This window comes from Tiliqua scincoides, chromosome 2 (genome assembly GCF_035046505.1).
Source record: "Tiliqua scincoides isolate rTilSci1 chromosome 2, rTilSci1.hap2, whole genome shotgun sequence".
Classification (NCBI taxonomy): Eukaryota; Metazoa; Chordata; class Lepidosauria; order Squamata; family Scincidae; genus Tiliqua; species Tiliqua scincoides.
The window spans coordinates 70,762,738-70,777,672 of record NC_089822.1 but is presented as its reverse complement, the minus strand read 5'-3'; the positions used below and the strand labels follow the sequence as shown (position 1 = coordinate 70,777,672).

Here is a 14,935-nt window from a genome sequence, read left to right as displayed (position 1 = left end):
ACCCATGGACTGAGTCCAGTCCACCAGAATATTTATTCTGGGTGTGGCGGCGGTGAAGCGTTACTGTTTTGGCACTTGGCAACCAGTTTTTGGTCTGTGTGATCCCAGAGCCTCATGCCAAGGAGCCGCTTTCCCAGGATATCAGGGCACAGAACCATCTGGGGTGATAGGCAGTGGAAGTGGCTCCCCAGTGAGAGGCTCTGCGATCAAATGGTGCAAAAACTGGTTGCTGCATGTTGGAATAGGAAGGCTTCACCATCGCTGTGTGGCACAGTGAATATTCCAGCGAACCATGGACTGGAGTTTGGAGACTGCTGTTCTAAAAGATTTGTAGGTGTACAATTTCTGTTAACTGTGAAAGTGTCTGGTATTATCTCTGTACACCAACTTTGCAGAAATGGAATGCTCTCTTCTTTTCAGGCTCAGCACCTAAAGAGCAATGCACTGCAATAATCACATTGCATGTTTGTTACCATTTTTATTTTAAAGGTACTAAAAAAGCTGCTTTAAAATGCTTCTATTTTGTTTTCTACTCCACTTTTATTTTCTTTAGATGCGTGATAAACAGAAGCTCAAAGTGAATACTGTGTGTGCACCTAGCGAATCATGTGCTGGAAACCACCCTCTCAAACCAGTTGAAGAATTGTAGTAAGTGTTAAAATGCTTATCTCTGTCAATATCCAGAACCCAGGACAACTTTGTATTGCTGAGCATTATACTGTATTATCAGATGTTAGTTTAGTGTGTCACATGGGGAAGGAGCTGTAGCTCATTGGAAAAGTGCATGCTTTGTATGTTGAAGGTTGCAGATTCAGTCCCTGGCATCTCTAAGAAGGACTGACAAAGATCCCTGACTGAAACCCTAGAGAGCTGCTGCCACCTTTGTGTTGGTCTCCAGGGGTGTCCAAACCCCAGCCCTGGCGCCACTTGCGGCCCTCGAGGCCTCTCAGTGCTGCCCTCAGGGAGCCCCCAGTCTCCAATGAGTCTCTGGCGCTCAGGAGGTTTGTTAGAGCCCACACTGGCCCGACACAACTGCTCTCAGCATGAGGGCAACTGTTTAACCTCTCGCATGAGCTGTGGGATGAGGGCTCCCTCCACTGCTTGTTGTTTCACGTCTGTGATGCAGTAGCAGCAGCAAAGGAAAGGCCAGCCTTGCTTTGTGCAAGGCCTTTTATAGGCCTTGAGCTATTGCAAGACCTTCATTCATTCATATAAATTCATCTTTAATATATTCATTTATGTAAACATATATAAATTTATTCAGATTTTAAATGTAAATTAATTCTTTTTCTCCCTGCTCCCTGTGTCACACAGTGTCAGAGAGACTATGTGGCCCTCCTGCCAAAAACTTTGGACACCGCTCGTCTAGACGCACCAATGGTCCGATTCTGTATAAGGCACCTTCATATATGCATATGATATCTAGGATAGAGGATCCAATCTTGGGTTGTTGGCAATCTTGGTTGGTTGCACTGTTACGCTTATGTGAAAGCAGTATTGTCTCTGAGACCAAACAGGACTCAAGAAGGGGAGATATCCTGCCCTTGTTAGTAGCTCCCAGTTGCGTTATTACCTGGCTGGCAGTTTTGAAATCCCATTCTTTCTCCCTTTCATCCTTCCAAAACAAGGGAAGAGCACTTACTCCAGCATATTTGATGGTATCTCAAGATGTTGAGATGTTGTTTCTGTTTGTTTATTGAATAGAGTTTCTGGCTAGTAAGTCAAATTGATTTGAGTCACTTAATAATTGTTTACTGTTTGCATAATTCTGTCTGTGGCAAACATGGAGAATTTGACTTTTGGTGTTGCATAATCTTAGTTTTTGACATCCGTTAAATCAAGATCCCTAGTTTTTCTCTCTCTCTCTTGGATAACTAATTACACAGGCCAACACACATTTTGCTTCCTTAAACGTTACACCATTTCCTGGGTATATTTGGGGTGCCGATTTCAAAAATGGCATCTGTTTTGCTTATCACATCTAGTTTTGGAGGCACGGCGTAGCCTCTTTAGTGAATGGTTCAAGCAGTTTCCTCATGAGGAAGCCTACACCATGGCTTCCTCATGAGGAAGCTGCTTGAACCATTCACTAATGAGGCTATACTATATCTCCAAAACTAGACGTGATAGGGCAAAATGGATGCCATTTTTGGAATCGGCACCCCAAATTCATTTCAAACCACCATAAAGTTTGGGAAAAACTTTTCTGACCCTCAGTTTTGTAGGCCTGTGTTATTTGTGGTATCTTTTAAAATGAGAGAAAAAGTATCTTACTGGCTCTTTCTTCTTCAGCCGATATGGAATTTTCTCATACTTGCGAGAGTTATTTGAAGCTCCCCAGCCTGTGATGCGTTACCTGTGCTCTCAGTATCACGTTCACGAAGTCCCTGTGGGAACAGAAAAGACCAGAAATATGATTGAACGGGTAAGGATCATGATATTTAGGAAGACTACTGACAAATAATTCCTTTATTATTATTATTAAAGTGTTTATAAAAAGGAAAATGCCTGTTTTGTAATGCAAATCATCTTGTTATCTTTTGCTTCACAAGGACCTTTCATGATGACATCACCTATTCTTGCAGCATTCAAAAAGTTTATGAATGCCAAAGTGAGACCCTGGTTTTGTAGTAGCCAAGTATCTTTCAACTCTCCTGTGCATTTGGGATCATAACTGACATCGAAAGTGTCTTTATATGTGTAAAGCTGTACTCCTTACCCATGCTTATATCCCATATATTCTCATACAAAAAGATTGTTGATAATCCCCATTCCCTTTGTGTGTACTAAACAGGTCATTTGCATATTTTAGATCTCTGTTAAAGTGAATGGGAAGAAAAAGGGGACATTGCACTTCCAAGACATTGGGGGACTATGATCCCCCAGTAAAAATTGAAAATTTTTATGTAATAAGATATGGAGATGTTGACCATTCAGTTTGGATTGTTTTTTTATTTTGCTTCATACCTCCATTATGTTTTGAAGTGAAGAAGTGCATTAGTAAGGTATTGGAGGGGATCCTGGCAGTACCTAGCTACTTTCTTTGAATGGAGTCATGTTCTGTGAGGCTCCATTGGTGAAGACTAGAGCCCACACAGTCTTATGGATTTCTGAACAGGGAAAGCAACATTTAGATATAAATTTACATTTGCTGCTGGTATTGAAGTGCTTTTTCTGATCTCATCACTACTTTCACTAATAATTGCAGTATTTCCAAAAGAAGCAATGTTAGACAACCCTCATAATTAAACATGGAGTTTTCGCAATGATGGTGATCCCTTCTGGATTTTGCTCAGAAGGAACAGGTGATAGGAAGTCTCTACCTGACATTCTGGATAGCCTAATTAGAATGGTTAGTGCTGAGCTAGAAGAGCCAATGTTCTTGTGTAGTATTATAAGGGAACTTCTTATGTTCATATGAGGGCCGCTGCTCTGGCCAGTTCCTGTAGTCAATCCAGAGCCCACCTCATTAACTCAGAGACAGTGCTACTGTCAGATTATGCTGGAGATGTGGAATTCAAGAGTACGTTTCAGAAGCCTCTAGCTTTTCTTTGTAGAATTTCTTAAATTTAGTGAAAACTTCACTCTGTGAGTTGTCTAAACTCTTGGGAGAAACATTTAGTAGATCTAATTTGCTAATACCTCTGGTCCAACTGTTAAAATTATGGATTATTGTCTATTCTTCCATATTTTTCATTTCAAAATCACTTGTATTTGGTTTTTTTAATTGGCTTTTTCCATGCCTAGGTCATAAAGGAAACCAAACTTAGACAAATCTACACAGCAGAAGAAAAATATGCAGTAAAAATGTCTGCGTACACAAATCAAGCTGTTTCTAGTAACACAGCGCTGAGGCCAGCACAGTTCCTGACTGTCACAGTCGATGCAGATGAAAGAAGACAGTTGGACAATCAATTGAACGTAACTTGACTTACGGTGGTATTTTAGGAAAATAGATAGCACTCCATGAGTTGAAATGTTGAATGTTATTAATCCTGTAATGTTTTTTGTCTCAGCAATTTTGCGTGGCGTTTTATGTCTATCCTTACACAGCATGTACCACTGCAAGGCTGCGGTTCTAAGCATAGTTGTTTGAAAGTAAGTTCCATATAAATATGTTTAGGATCAGGGTGTCAAAGTCTCAGTCACAATAACATTTGCACCAGACCATTACATTGCTACAAACGTTACCTTAAAATCAGTTTTGTTAATGCAGTAAGCAATTTTAGTGTGTTTTTCCACCCCTTTTTAAAAATTGTTGCCTGTGCAAACCCTACTTATATAGCTGCTTCTTCTTTGCCTGTGAGAAAAATTTCTGGCAGATCACACTCCTACATTAACAGCTTGCGTGGTGGGGTGAGTCACTGCCTCTGCTGGCAGCTTGCTGTAAACCAATTTGCTGCCCATTTATTTATTTTAAAAAATGTTTTTTCACCAATCAACCAGAAAGGCTGTCAAGGCAGCTCATAATCGCATTACACAATTCCATTTTAAAAACATTACCACCATTGATAAAAACAGCAAAAATAAACCATAGCAGCTTTCTCAGCCAGCCAGCCAAACATCCTCCTGAACAGAGAAAGTTCCATTAGCTTCCAAAATGAGCTTGGTGAATTCGCCATTTGAGTCTGTCTAGGTAGGGTTCTACATACAGTTGCCACCACAGAAGAGTTCATGCCCCTCTCTGTCGTAAGCCACAGGGTTTTTCTTTTTCTTTTGATCTATGATTATGGTTGACTTTTATACATAATACTGTTGTTCTTCATTGTTGTCTTCTTCTTCATGGTCCACACTATATCCTCTGCTGGTTAAGGGGACATTTGTCCCTTTACCCTGGGTAAAGCCCCAGCCTGCCCAGTGGGGCTATTTGAATCTGCACCAGCTAAATCACTGGCACGTATCCAAGAAGCCCTGAATTGGAAAGAAAAGCTTGGGAGGGGCAGTAGGATATGGCGGAGCCTCCTCTGCTGATCCTCCCCCTTCCCAAGCCTGATCTGCCCCATTCCACCCTACCCCTGCTCTGTTACACCCCTTCCCTGCCCTTTACCTGCCCCTATGGTGGTCTCAGCTTCAGATCAAGCAACACCAGGATGGTGCAGGCCTTCCTACCGGCGCACTCTGTTCACTAGTGATTGCAAATGTGTTTTAATGTATGTTTGTGGCAGCTAGGAATGGTGCAGTGGCCTCTGAACAAGATTAGGATTGTGCTATAAACCTTCCATCTGAAAGCAGTGGTACCCAGAGCACAGTCTCCCTTAACGTTGGCAGTATACACTGTTGGAGTGCTGTTTATGACTGCTGTTAGCGCTGACAGAACTTCAGCAGTACAGTCCAATATGATTGGGCTGTTAAAACAGTAAACATTCTCACATCTTTAGTATAATTGTATTGAGAATAATGGGTTTTTTGGGTTTTTTTGCTACTTCAGGAAATTAGCAGGCAGTTGCAGACTTTTGATTCTCAAGTGGCTGAACTTTCTGAGAGGCAGAAGTGTCTGGAACGCAGAGACAATGAACTCAGACAACAGAAGAAGGAGCTTTTGGAACAAAAAAACAAAAGGAAGCAGTTGGAATCAAAAATTAGTATGAAATATGACAGGTATTCCATTATATTTTTAAATATAAATTTTAAAGTAATATTTCATGCTAATTATTTATAACATCTTGTTTTAAATTATGGATGAGTAACAAAGCACTAAAGTTTGAAGAACCCTGAAGAAACAAAACCCATCTAGATATTTGATTGATTTGGAACAATTAAATAAACAATTTTTACTGTGTCTCTTATGACAGATTTTGACCATGATAAACTTACAGATGCTTAAATCAGGACTAATGTAGTAGGCCATTGCAGCTGCATCTGGAAATATGACTGAAATTTGCCAGGATTCTAATACTCCCTCTCTCTCATTAAGGCTGATCATTGCAATATTTTAATGTTTAATCTTGATGACCCAGGCAAATATTTCAGTCTCATGTTGATAGCTGGAAAACTGCATATTTGCATGTCTGTTGTATGGTTCACAGTTTACAAATGAACCATAAAAAGAAATACGGTTAGTTGAATTGAATGATTTATTACTGTACAAAACACCTTGAGGACGAAGTGACAAAATGTGTGCAGAAACTTCAGTCCGTGTTTTGATCTTTATAAATTGTTGGAACATTATTTGATTTTTTTTTTGTAAGCTGCTTTGTGAAGCAGTTTTGTTGTTGTTGAAAAGTGATATAATAATATAATAATAAATTGCAGAGAATAGCCTATGCAGTTGCCAAAGTGTATCAAAGTTTAATGCTGGAAGAATAATGTTTGGGCCTGTTCCAAACAGCATATCCAAGTCTCGCTGCCTAATAGAGGATAGTTTGATGCGTACTTAAATCTTTCCTGTAGAAATCGTTGAGTGAGCAATACCACTCTGAATATTCAATTTGGATAAACTCCCAGTAAACTAGTGCATGAGTGAGAAATACTATGGCCGAGTCCTTTGCCAGCTGTGCTGGTTTTTCCATTTTCAGGGAGATTTTACACACATTTTGGAATACTGTATATACATACCTATACGAGTATTTATATACTGCTTTTCTCTGTTTTTACACAGCATTCAAGGCGGTTTATATAGGCAGGCTAATTTAAACCACTGTTTTTCAATGGGGTTTTTACAGTATGTTTTGTGGAAAATACTTACAGAACCCTCAGTTCACCAGATGTTCTCTTCACTGTGTGGTTACCTCTTCTGGCTGCATGCCATCAAGCTTCCACAGATGAAGCCTAGGCAAGACTCTTCAAGACTTTGCCAACCAACTCCTGGAATATCCTTGTGTGAATCTCTCACCTATAGCATGAAGTGGCACAGTCCACTCTTCCACTACAGTATTTTGTCACCTTCCTCTCTCTGCTTCATGAGTGGACAAGGCATAAGTTGCTAATGGAGTGGTGATAGGATGGATCTGTTCTGGAGGTGTTATTGAAAACAAGATTTTTGTTAACAGTAATAAGGTCTATAGAGTCTTTTCAGTCTTCTAAGATGGCTGGCACAGCATATTTTGATTTTTTTTTATACTCTGAGAAGCACATATACCTTCTAGTTGTCAAAGTATCCATTAATCTACATCTGTAATGTTGAACTGGGAATTTTATAATAATCCTCTCAGCGTTGCTCATCAATCTTCCTTACGCAGTTTAAGACAGATGACACAAGATGCCATCAACCTGGCGGAAGAGTCTGACAAAGCAAATGCCAAAATAAAAGAAATTAATACACAGAAAGTAAAACTTGTAACAGAATTGATGCAACTGATAAAGGTAAGCACCAATTTCTTAGTGTGATATTTTGTTCTGCATGTGATTTCAGTTCATAGTGGTGGGGCTGGTGACTGATGGTTGTTTTGAACATGTGTATTCAAATATGACCTCAATTCACTCTGTGTATATAAGGATTTCCGTTGGTACTATTGCATATAATGGAAGAATACATATTTTTTTGTTTAATTTCATATATAAAATGATTTCTAGTTTGCATCATTGACCTTATAATAGGTTCACAAAGCATATACACATTTATATATGCTCACAAACAAGAATAAAAACCGTAAATGGTATAAAACGTAATTCAGCAGCAACAATACCAGACAACATTTTTAAGGAAGCAAAACCATCAAGATGCATAAACAATGCTAAAGAAAGCACACCTAAAGAAGAATCATTAACTTGCTACCAAATGGCATAAGGTGAGGGGGCTTGCCAGATTCCAAGGTAATGATTTCCATAGTCTAGGTATTGCTACTGGAAGGTCTGAACCCCGTATCTCTCTACTGTGTTTCACAAGATGGTGAGTTGACCTTGGTTTATGGGTAGATTTGTTTGGATGATAGTGAATTTCTCTTATTGCAAAAGTTACTGCTTTTGACTCCTTTTGTTTGAAATGTTGATTTTTATAACATGTATAGGGATTTGTCACTCAATGGCTGTAGAAGCTCTACTGGTCCCACCTCCCTCTCTCCCTGCTGCCTCCTCCCATACTTCCACCTACTTCACCGCTGCTTGGCATGCCAAGCAGACTCCACATGACTACCAAGCAGCGGAGCTCCAGCGCTCACCCAGTGGTAACCCAGCACTGACTGGCACTGGTGGTGATCAGGTGCACCAAGCTCAGGATTGGGCTCTAAATTACCTTTCCAATGTTATATAACGTGATAGTATTATTTGTATATTCCAAGGTCTTCACAGTTTTAGCCACTAGTGTCAAGCTTAGCTTGTCGCCCCCCTAAAGCCTGTTGCCCAGTGCAGTCGTTTCCCCCTGCACCCTCTTAGCTACACCACTGGCAGGCTGGAAGAAATTCTTATTCACCCTTATTTGGGCAAGGTTTAAGTAGCTAACTGTAACCCTGCCATATCTTCCAATATTTCTAATCAAGGATAATTCCTTGGAGCTTTCCAGTTAACCAATGCAACTGCCCTTTTCTTAGTTATCCTTCACCCACCACCAATAGTATGATGTCCCATCATGATGTAATGCAGGACATAGTTTCAAAGAGAGATCTTGTTTGTTGTTTTTTTAAGTATGGGAAGGAACCGACCACTCCTGCACATTGGAGGTGGAGTGCACAGTTCCTGCAGACACAAAGTGGGAGGCACAGGAGAGGTGGAAATTGAAGAAATAAGAAGGCTTGCAGATCTTTGGGGCATTCTTGTGGAAGGAAAATTAATTTTGCAGGTGGTGATGCCACTTTTAACAAGTGTTTCAGGAATAACCGTATGCTTCTGTGGTACAATGGGCTGTTAGTTTGCCTTTAAGGACTTTTTTTAAAAGTCAAAAAATAGCCTAGGCATGTTTGGGCAGGAGTGGGAGGGGCGCAGTTATATCCCTTTGCTTCAGCAGTGTCATAGAATCTCATTAATAGGTGCTTGTGTAGCCACAGGCCAAACTGCACAAATTATTACAATGTACATGTTATGCTAGGAGTACTTGTGTTTTTGCGGTGACTGAGTACTATGTTTTCAGTGCCTGGGAAAATGCAGTTTTAACATATCTGTGAAGGTTCTGTGAAGCAGCATATCTGCATTGCTTGCAACAATTGAGTAACAGTAAGGCTGTGACAAAAATCTAGAAAAGGCCCCTATGTGCTAAACTGTGACTGGGATCTCCTGAATTGTAGATCTATGACCTGAGCAGATGTGGGAAAGGAATTTATAGATGTGTGACTGAGGGGCACAGTGAAGAAAAAGGCCAGGTTTGTGAGCATGTGCAGAGAAGGAAGTTGCTGGGTCACTTGCTAAGGTGTGATGTGGGGAAGGAAGGACCAGGGGATCTTGCTGAGTCATGGTCTGCAGATTAGTTCAGAGAGTGCAGAATAGGATGGTTAGGAATTCTAAACCCAGGCTGGAAAGTTAATAATGTAAGTGTCCTTCAGCTTTAAGGAAGCAGTAGATCAGCAATTTTCAATCTTTTTCAGCTCATGGCACACTGTCAAGGCACACTCCCAGTTTTTTACTTACATTAAATTACTACATTATGATTAATTTTTAATTAATATAATTAATACAATTAAATCTTTACATGACAAAGGGCACAATCCTAACCAGGTCTACTCAGAAGTAAGTCCTATTTTGTTCAGTGGGCCTTACTCTCAGGAAAGTGTGGTTAGGATTGCAGCCAAAGACTGGGGGGGAGAGAGGAGAGAGAGATTGGGGGGGAATGTGCCTGTGGGACTTACTTCTGAGTAGACATGCCTAGGATTGGGCTTTTAGTTGCACTCTTTTCTCAAATACATGAGCAGGCAATTGGCACTTCTGTCTCCTCCTCTCCCCCATCCACTCTCTCCCACAGGGACATTCCCCCCTCATCTCATAACTGCAGTTAGCATCTCTCCTACTGTCCCTCCCCTCACTTGTCTGCACCTTCCAAAGGTCCAGAATCACTTGCCTCACATTCTCCCCCTCCCCATTGCCTGCTCCTGTAGTTCAGAAAAAAGTGTTAACAAAAGGCCAATCCTAGGCATGTCTACTCAGAAGTAAGTCCCATTATAGTCAATGGGACTTACTCCTAGGAAAGTGGGGCTAGGTTAGAAACCTGAGAGCCCAGCTCAGGCATGTCTACTCAGAAGTAAGTCCCATTATAGTCAATGGGGCTTACTCCCAGGAAAGTATGGATAGGATTGTGGCCCCAGCGCCCTTCCTCTGAAAGGCAAAGGCAAGGCAGAGCAGGGAGGGTCGCGTTGGGGAGCTGCAGGCAACTGTGGCAAGGAGAAGGGACTCTTGGACCCACAGCCAGCCCATTCTTAGGCTGGTGGCCTCAGCCCTCCCTCTCACTGCCCAGACCTCCTTCAGGCTTCTCTCGCTGCCCAATCAGCACTCAGGGCAAACAACCCAATCTTAGACGTGTCTACTCAGAAGTAAACCCCGTAATCGTCAACAGGGCTTACTCCCAGGTAAATGAGGATTGGGTTGCAGCCTTCCTCTTGCTCAGCTGTGACTGCTCCTTTTTCGCCTGCCATGTGAGGGTCAAGGCGGCTGCTTCTCTTCCCTCAGCTGCTGCCTGCCTCCTCTGGCCCCACAGTACACCTGAGGCTGCCTTGTGTCACTCTAAAGTGCCACGGCACAGCGGTTGAAAAACGCTGCAGTAGATAGTTTAAAAGCCCTTGATCTGGAATGAGTTGGAGTCAAGTCTCCTTTGAAGTCAAGTCTCCTTTGACACTCCACTGTGGCTACCCTGCTTGCATGTTCACTGTAGCAAACTGTAATGTGCAACTGCATTTGAGCTCTCCTGGAAATCTGTGAAGACTGGCAAAACTGGACTCTTAGTGAAATGTAACCTGAATGTTTTCCTTTTTTAAAAAAGAAATTTGTTTTATTAAGACATGTTCTTATGATGGCAGAGCACTATCTTTAAAATGTAAGAATTGTACATATTTTAAAATTGTTCCGCTGTAATAGGCCTTGGTTATCCCCAGCCACCAAACAGAAAGAAAATAACAGGAAAGTTGTTGCTTCTGGACTTGTACCAATTTGAAGAATAAGATCTCCTCTTTTCAGCAACCTCTTATGAACAATATTGGTTTTGTGACAAAACAGATGTGTTTGTGTGTTCTACAGAACTGTGTAGCTCTGAACAAACACAAAATGGATTTGATTCTACAGAATACTACAGCAGCTTTCCAAAAGAACAGGCTTCAGGCCGAATACAAAACTGCAGCGGCACAGTTACGAGCTGTTGAGGTAAGACTTCCACTTTTAAACTTGGTAAAGTTGTAAGCCTCCTTTAATGGATGGGAGCTATTTGATCCCCACCATCAGCCACACAATATGGAAAGACACAATACTCACATAGATTGCACTGGCTCAGGATTTTGCTTTCTTTTCCAAGACACATGTGATTGGTCAGGCAGTGGGGCCAGGAACAAGATCACAAATCCCTTGCCTCCCAAAGGAAGCCCATCTTTGCTCTTTGAGAACTGTGGATACAGGCAATCTCCTATAAAAACAGTTATCTTCTTTTTCCTTTAATGCATTTCAGAAGCCTGAAAAACTGAGGCTCAAATCCTAACACACTTTACAGCACTGGTATAGCTGCCAGTGGAAGGCATGCTGTATCCTGCAGTTGGAGGGCACTCATGGAGTTCTCCTTAAAGTAAGGGAAGGCTTGTTCCCTTACCTCAGAGCTGCATTGCCCTTACATTGGTGCTGGAAAGTGGGTTAGGATTGCACCCTAAGTTAAATTCCATTGTGCCTTGGGCACCTCCTTAACAGAAGGGGAATCATGAGATGTAAATATTTTAATGAAAGCAATTTAGTGCTGTAACTGTCTTTAAAAATGCTTTGTATAAGTTGTGGCAGACAACCCAGTTCAGTCTTTTTCTGTGGGAGGCCATTTGTATGCCTTCTGTTGAGCTTGCCAGCACAGGGATTTATTGAGAATAGGGAAAATATTGTCTCTTGGATTAGAATACAGGTTGAGACTAATTATTTGCGTGGGTTCCCTTCCAAGCACTCACAGGGATTAAAAAAATGCACTATAGCAAATCAATTTAAAAAACAAAGTTTCTTTGCTCCAGTGATTGGAAAACAGCCTTGCTGACCTTTTGACTCTAAGATAAGAGTCATTAAGAAGACAATCTATCAGCACTTCACTCAGCCCCTCCCTTCACCAATGCAAAATGATCACCTTTCTTTCACATGCTGGGGAAGGGAGGGGTCTGCAGGAGAGAGAGAGAAGGATTGATGGATTGTTAGCCTGCTGCCCCCCCTCTCTCTCATTAAGGAGGCTGTTGTTAAAAGACTGTTCAGCTTTTAAAACTGATTTTAAAGGGATGCATTTTTCCCCTTCTCCAGGGATCAGCACATTCTTTCTTATTTGCAGGGGGGCCATTCGTGTTGCGTCAAATCCGTGTATAAAAAATCCGTGTGTAAATAAGCTGGATCTGTATGTTTTCCTTGTTAATATTATATGTGTGCATTTAATCATGTCACATGAGATCAGCAGATTTTGTGCGTTTTTCTTGCTCAAAATGGCATCTTAGGTCAAGAACTCCTGCATTATCTGAAGCCATTTTGGTTACTGAGAGGCAAATATGTGTTTATGACCCATATGGAATAGTAGGGAGGAGTGTTAGTCCCATCTGCTCATCAGATAATTGGCTCAGTCACCTTTGTGTTTGACAACTGTTTTGAGAGAGACTTGTTAATTGTCTTGCTTGATTTGTTAAAAAAATTTGGTACATGTAGTAATGCACATTAGGGCAAAAAAAATCAATGGCGCACTATTCAGGACGTACATCACAGTTTTTATTTCGGAACATTTTTAAAGAACATTGCAATCTTGTTTTCCTTCTGTATGAATTGTTCATCTGTAATACTGTTAGCGTACTTGTTCTTTCAGCTCAGTTTCACAAGGAAGTACTAGCCACTGTCTACTAAGTTTTTATAGATGTTTTTTTCTCTCCTCCTATAGCTTGTTGAGCATCTTATAAAAAGAAAGAATATAGGAAAATTCTAATATTCTATAGAATCACTTTTGGTGAACTGATATAGTCCATAGGCAGAAGATTATATTAATCAAAAAATGCAAAACAAAGACAACATGTATTATTCTTTAGCAGTTCATCATTTACAAATTTCATGCAAATAAGCTTTTCCTCAGGAAAGTAGCTATTTTTTTCTGTTTGCTAGTTGATTTTCTCTGTGGAATGAATTGAGTAGTCATGCCTGGTAGCTTCCACCCAGTATTATCAATTAGTTGATTTTTAACTTTTGAGGCTCTTTGATATTTTTCTCACAGTTGTGTTTCTGGAGTAACTCCTGTGGAAGAATACAAATATTCAGTATACAAAAAACTTTTTGTTGGAAATGAAGTCACCAAATAGCTGGTATTCCCAATGTTACCCCCCCCCCCGGTCACCACATAGCATGCAGCCACACCAGGGGAATAAATGTTGCATGCTGTGTGTGGGGAGGTGGAAGGGATAGCATTCAGAAGGCCAACAAAAGTTTTTTTTACTTTTTTACTTACCTCTCACTAGGCAGCCTGGTTGGCAATGGGTATCTTTAGACCCATGCCAGCTATGTAGCTGGTGTAAGTCTAAGGAGAGGAAGGGGGTGCGCCAGGCAGCAAAAGAGGGGTAACATCTTGCACAAGTCACTACCACCGAGTTCCTGTCCCTCCCACCCTAAGTCTTCCCTGAACTGCCTGTGCCACTGACCTACCTACTCCATCAAGGTGCCGGTGCTGTTCTGGTGTGTATGGGGAGCCACTGGCTGTTTCCACCAATATTTGCACTATCACTGGGTCTTTTATGTTTGCAGATTAGAAGATACACTGTCATGCAAGGCCTATATGATTGGGCCATAAAATAAGTCTAGAAATTTTCCTTCAGAGGAATGAAAACACTATTGTCAGAAGTAGGTTTGTGGTCTCCTCATACAATCCTTTTAGATACATTCAGTGACATCCTTTTTCTAAAACCAAACTTGGTTGAGTACCTATTAGTATGGGAAAAAAACTGGGCCATTCCAGGCCAAAACAGTGGTTTGCGTAAATTCAGGACAGTACTCACAATGCTGTTAATTAACAAAACCAAACAAACAGTTAAAACCAAAAAATAGACAAGACCTGTGCCCAGCAGCTTCCAGGACCTATCAAATGCTGGGAGAGGAGGGGAGCAAAGTGACCTTTTGAGCCCCTTATAGTATTCTGGAGGTGTGGGATTGGGTGCCCCATTTTCCCACATTGTATTTCAAGGTTGAGGACAGATGAAAGAGAAAAATAAGACACCCTTTATCTTCTCTGTTCTTCAGACACCTCCCACCAAATAGCAATAAGGCACTTAGATTTGGGGCTGGCAGCTCACCTGAACCCTTCTATTATTTTATTTTGAATATCCCTAGGTCACTTTTCTGTAAAATTCAAACCTCCAAAGCAGCTTACAAAATAAATGCTACAGTATATAGTACTACATACCATAGTGAGAGAATATTTCATGAGGTTGGAGAGAGAGTAGATACCCTTTTTGCTCCCTGCTCTGAAAACACCACTTCTAAGTCCTAAACAGCAATACAAAGTTCTTGCTCCAGGCTGGCTGGCTCCCAGACACTGGTTGTCAGGATCAAGGAATATGCTGCAACAATCTGTTGTCGTCGCCCCCCCCCCCCGATGTTTTGAAAAACACTAACATTTTATCTATAATGCTACAGGTTGTTGGGGCTCCCTGTGGACCCATGTGGTGTTACACCATTGCCCAGAGCCTTTGACTGCAATTTAGACAGCACCTGGCTTTTCCAGTTCCTTATTTGATACTTATATCAAATGAGGAGGCTGAATGAGGAACTTATGTTGACATTCTCTTCCACCTCAAATTAGATGGTGGGCTACTCCCCCCCTCCCCCTGCTGTATCATACAGCTTTATAGCTGGGAGAGTCTCTGGTTTGAGATTCATAAGCTTT

At 41.2% G+C, this 14,935-nt stretch overlaps 1 protein-coding gene across 1 annotated transcript in view; it reads left to right on the top strand.

Moving 5' to 3' along the window:
* The window catches only part of SMC5 (structural maintenance of chromosomes 5), a 59,760-nt gene that overhangs the window by 23,237 nt on the left and 21,588 nt on the right, over positions 1 to 14,935 (top strand). Inside the window, exons 12-17 of the mRNA XM_066614112.1 lie at positions 554 to 648; positions 2,293 to 2,425; positions 3,748 to 3,921; positions 5,429 to 5,598; positions 7,179 to 7,302; positions 11,092 to 11,214. Of these exons, the coding sequence (XP_066470209.1) occupies positions 554 to 648; positions 2,293 to 2,425; positions 3,748 to 3,921; positions 5,429 to 5,598; positions 7,179 to 7,302; positions 11,092 to 11,214 (819 nt within the window). The remainder of the gene's footprint in view (positions 1 to 553; positions 649 to 2,292; positions 2,426 to 3,747; positions 3,922 to 5,428; positions 5,599 to 7,178; positions 7,303 to 11,091; positions 11,215 to 14,935) is intronic.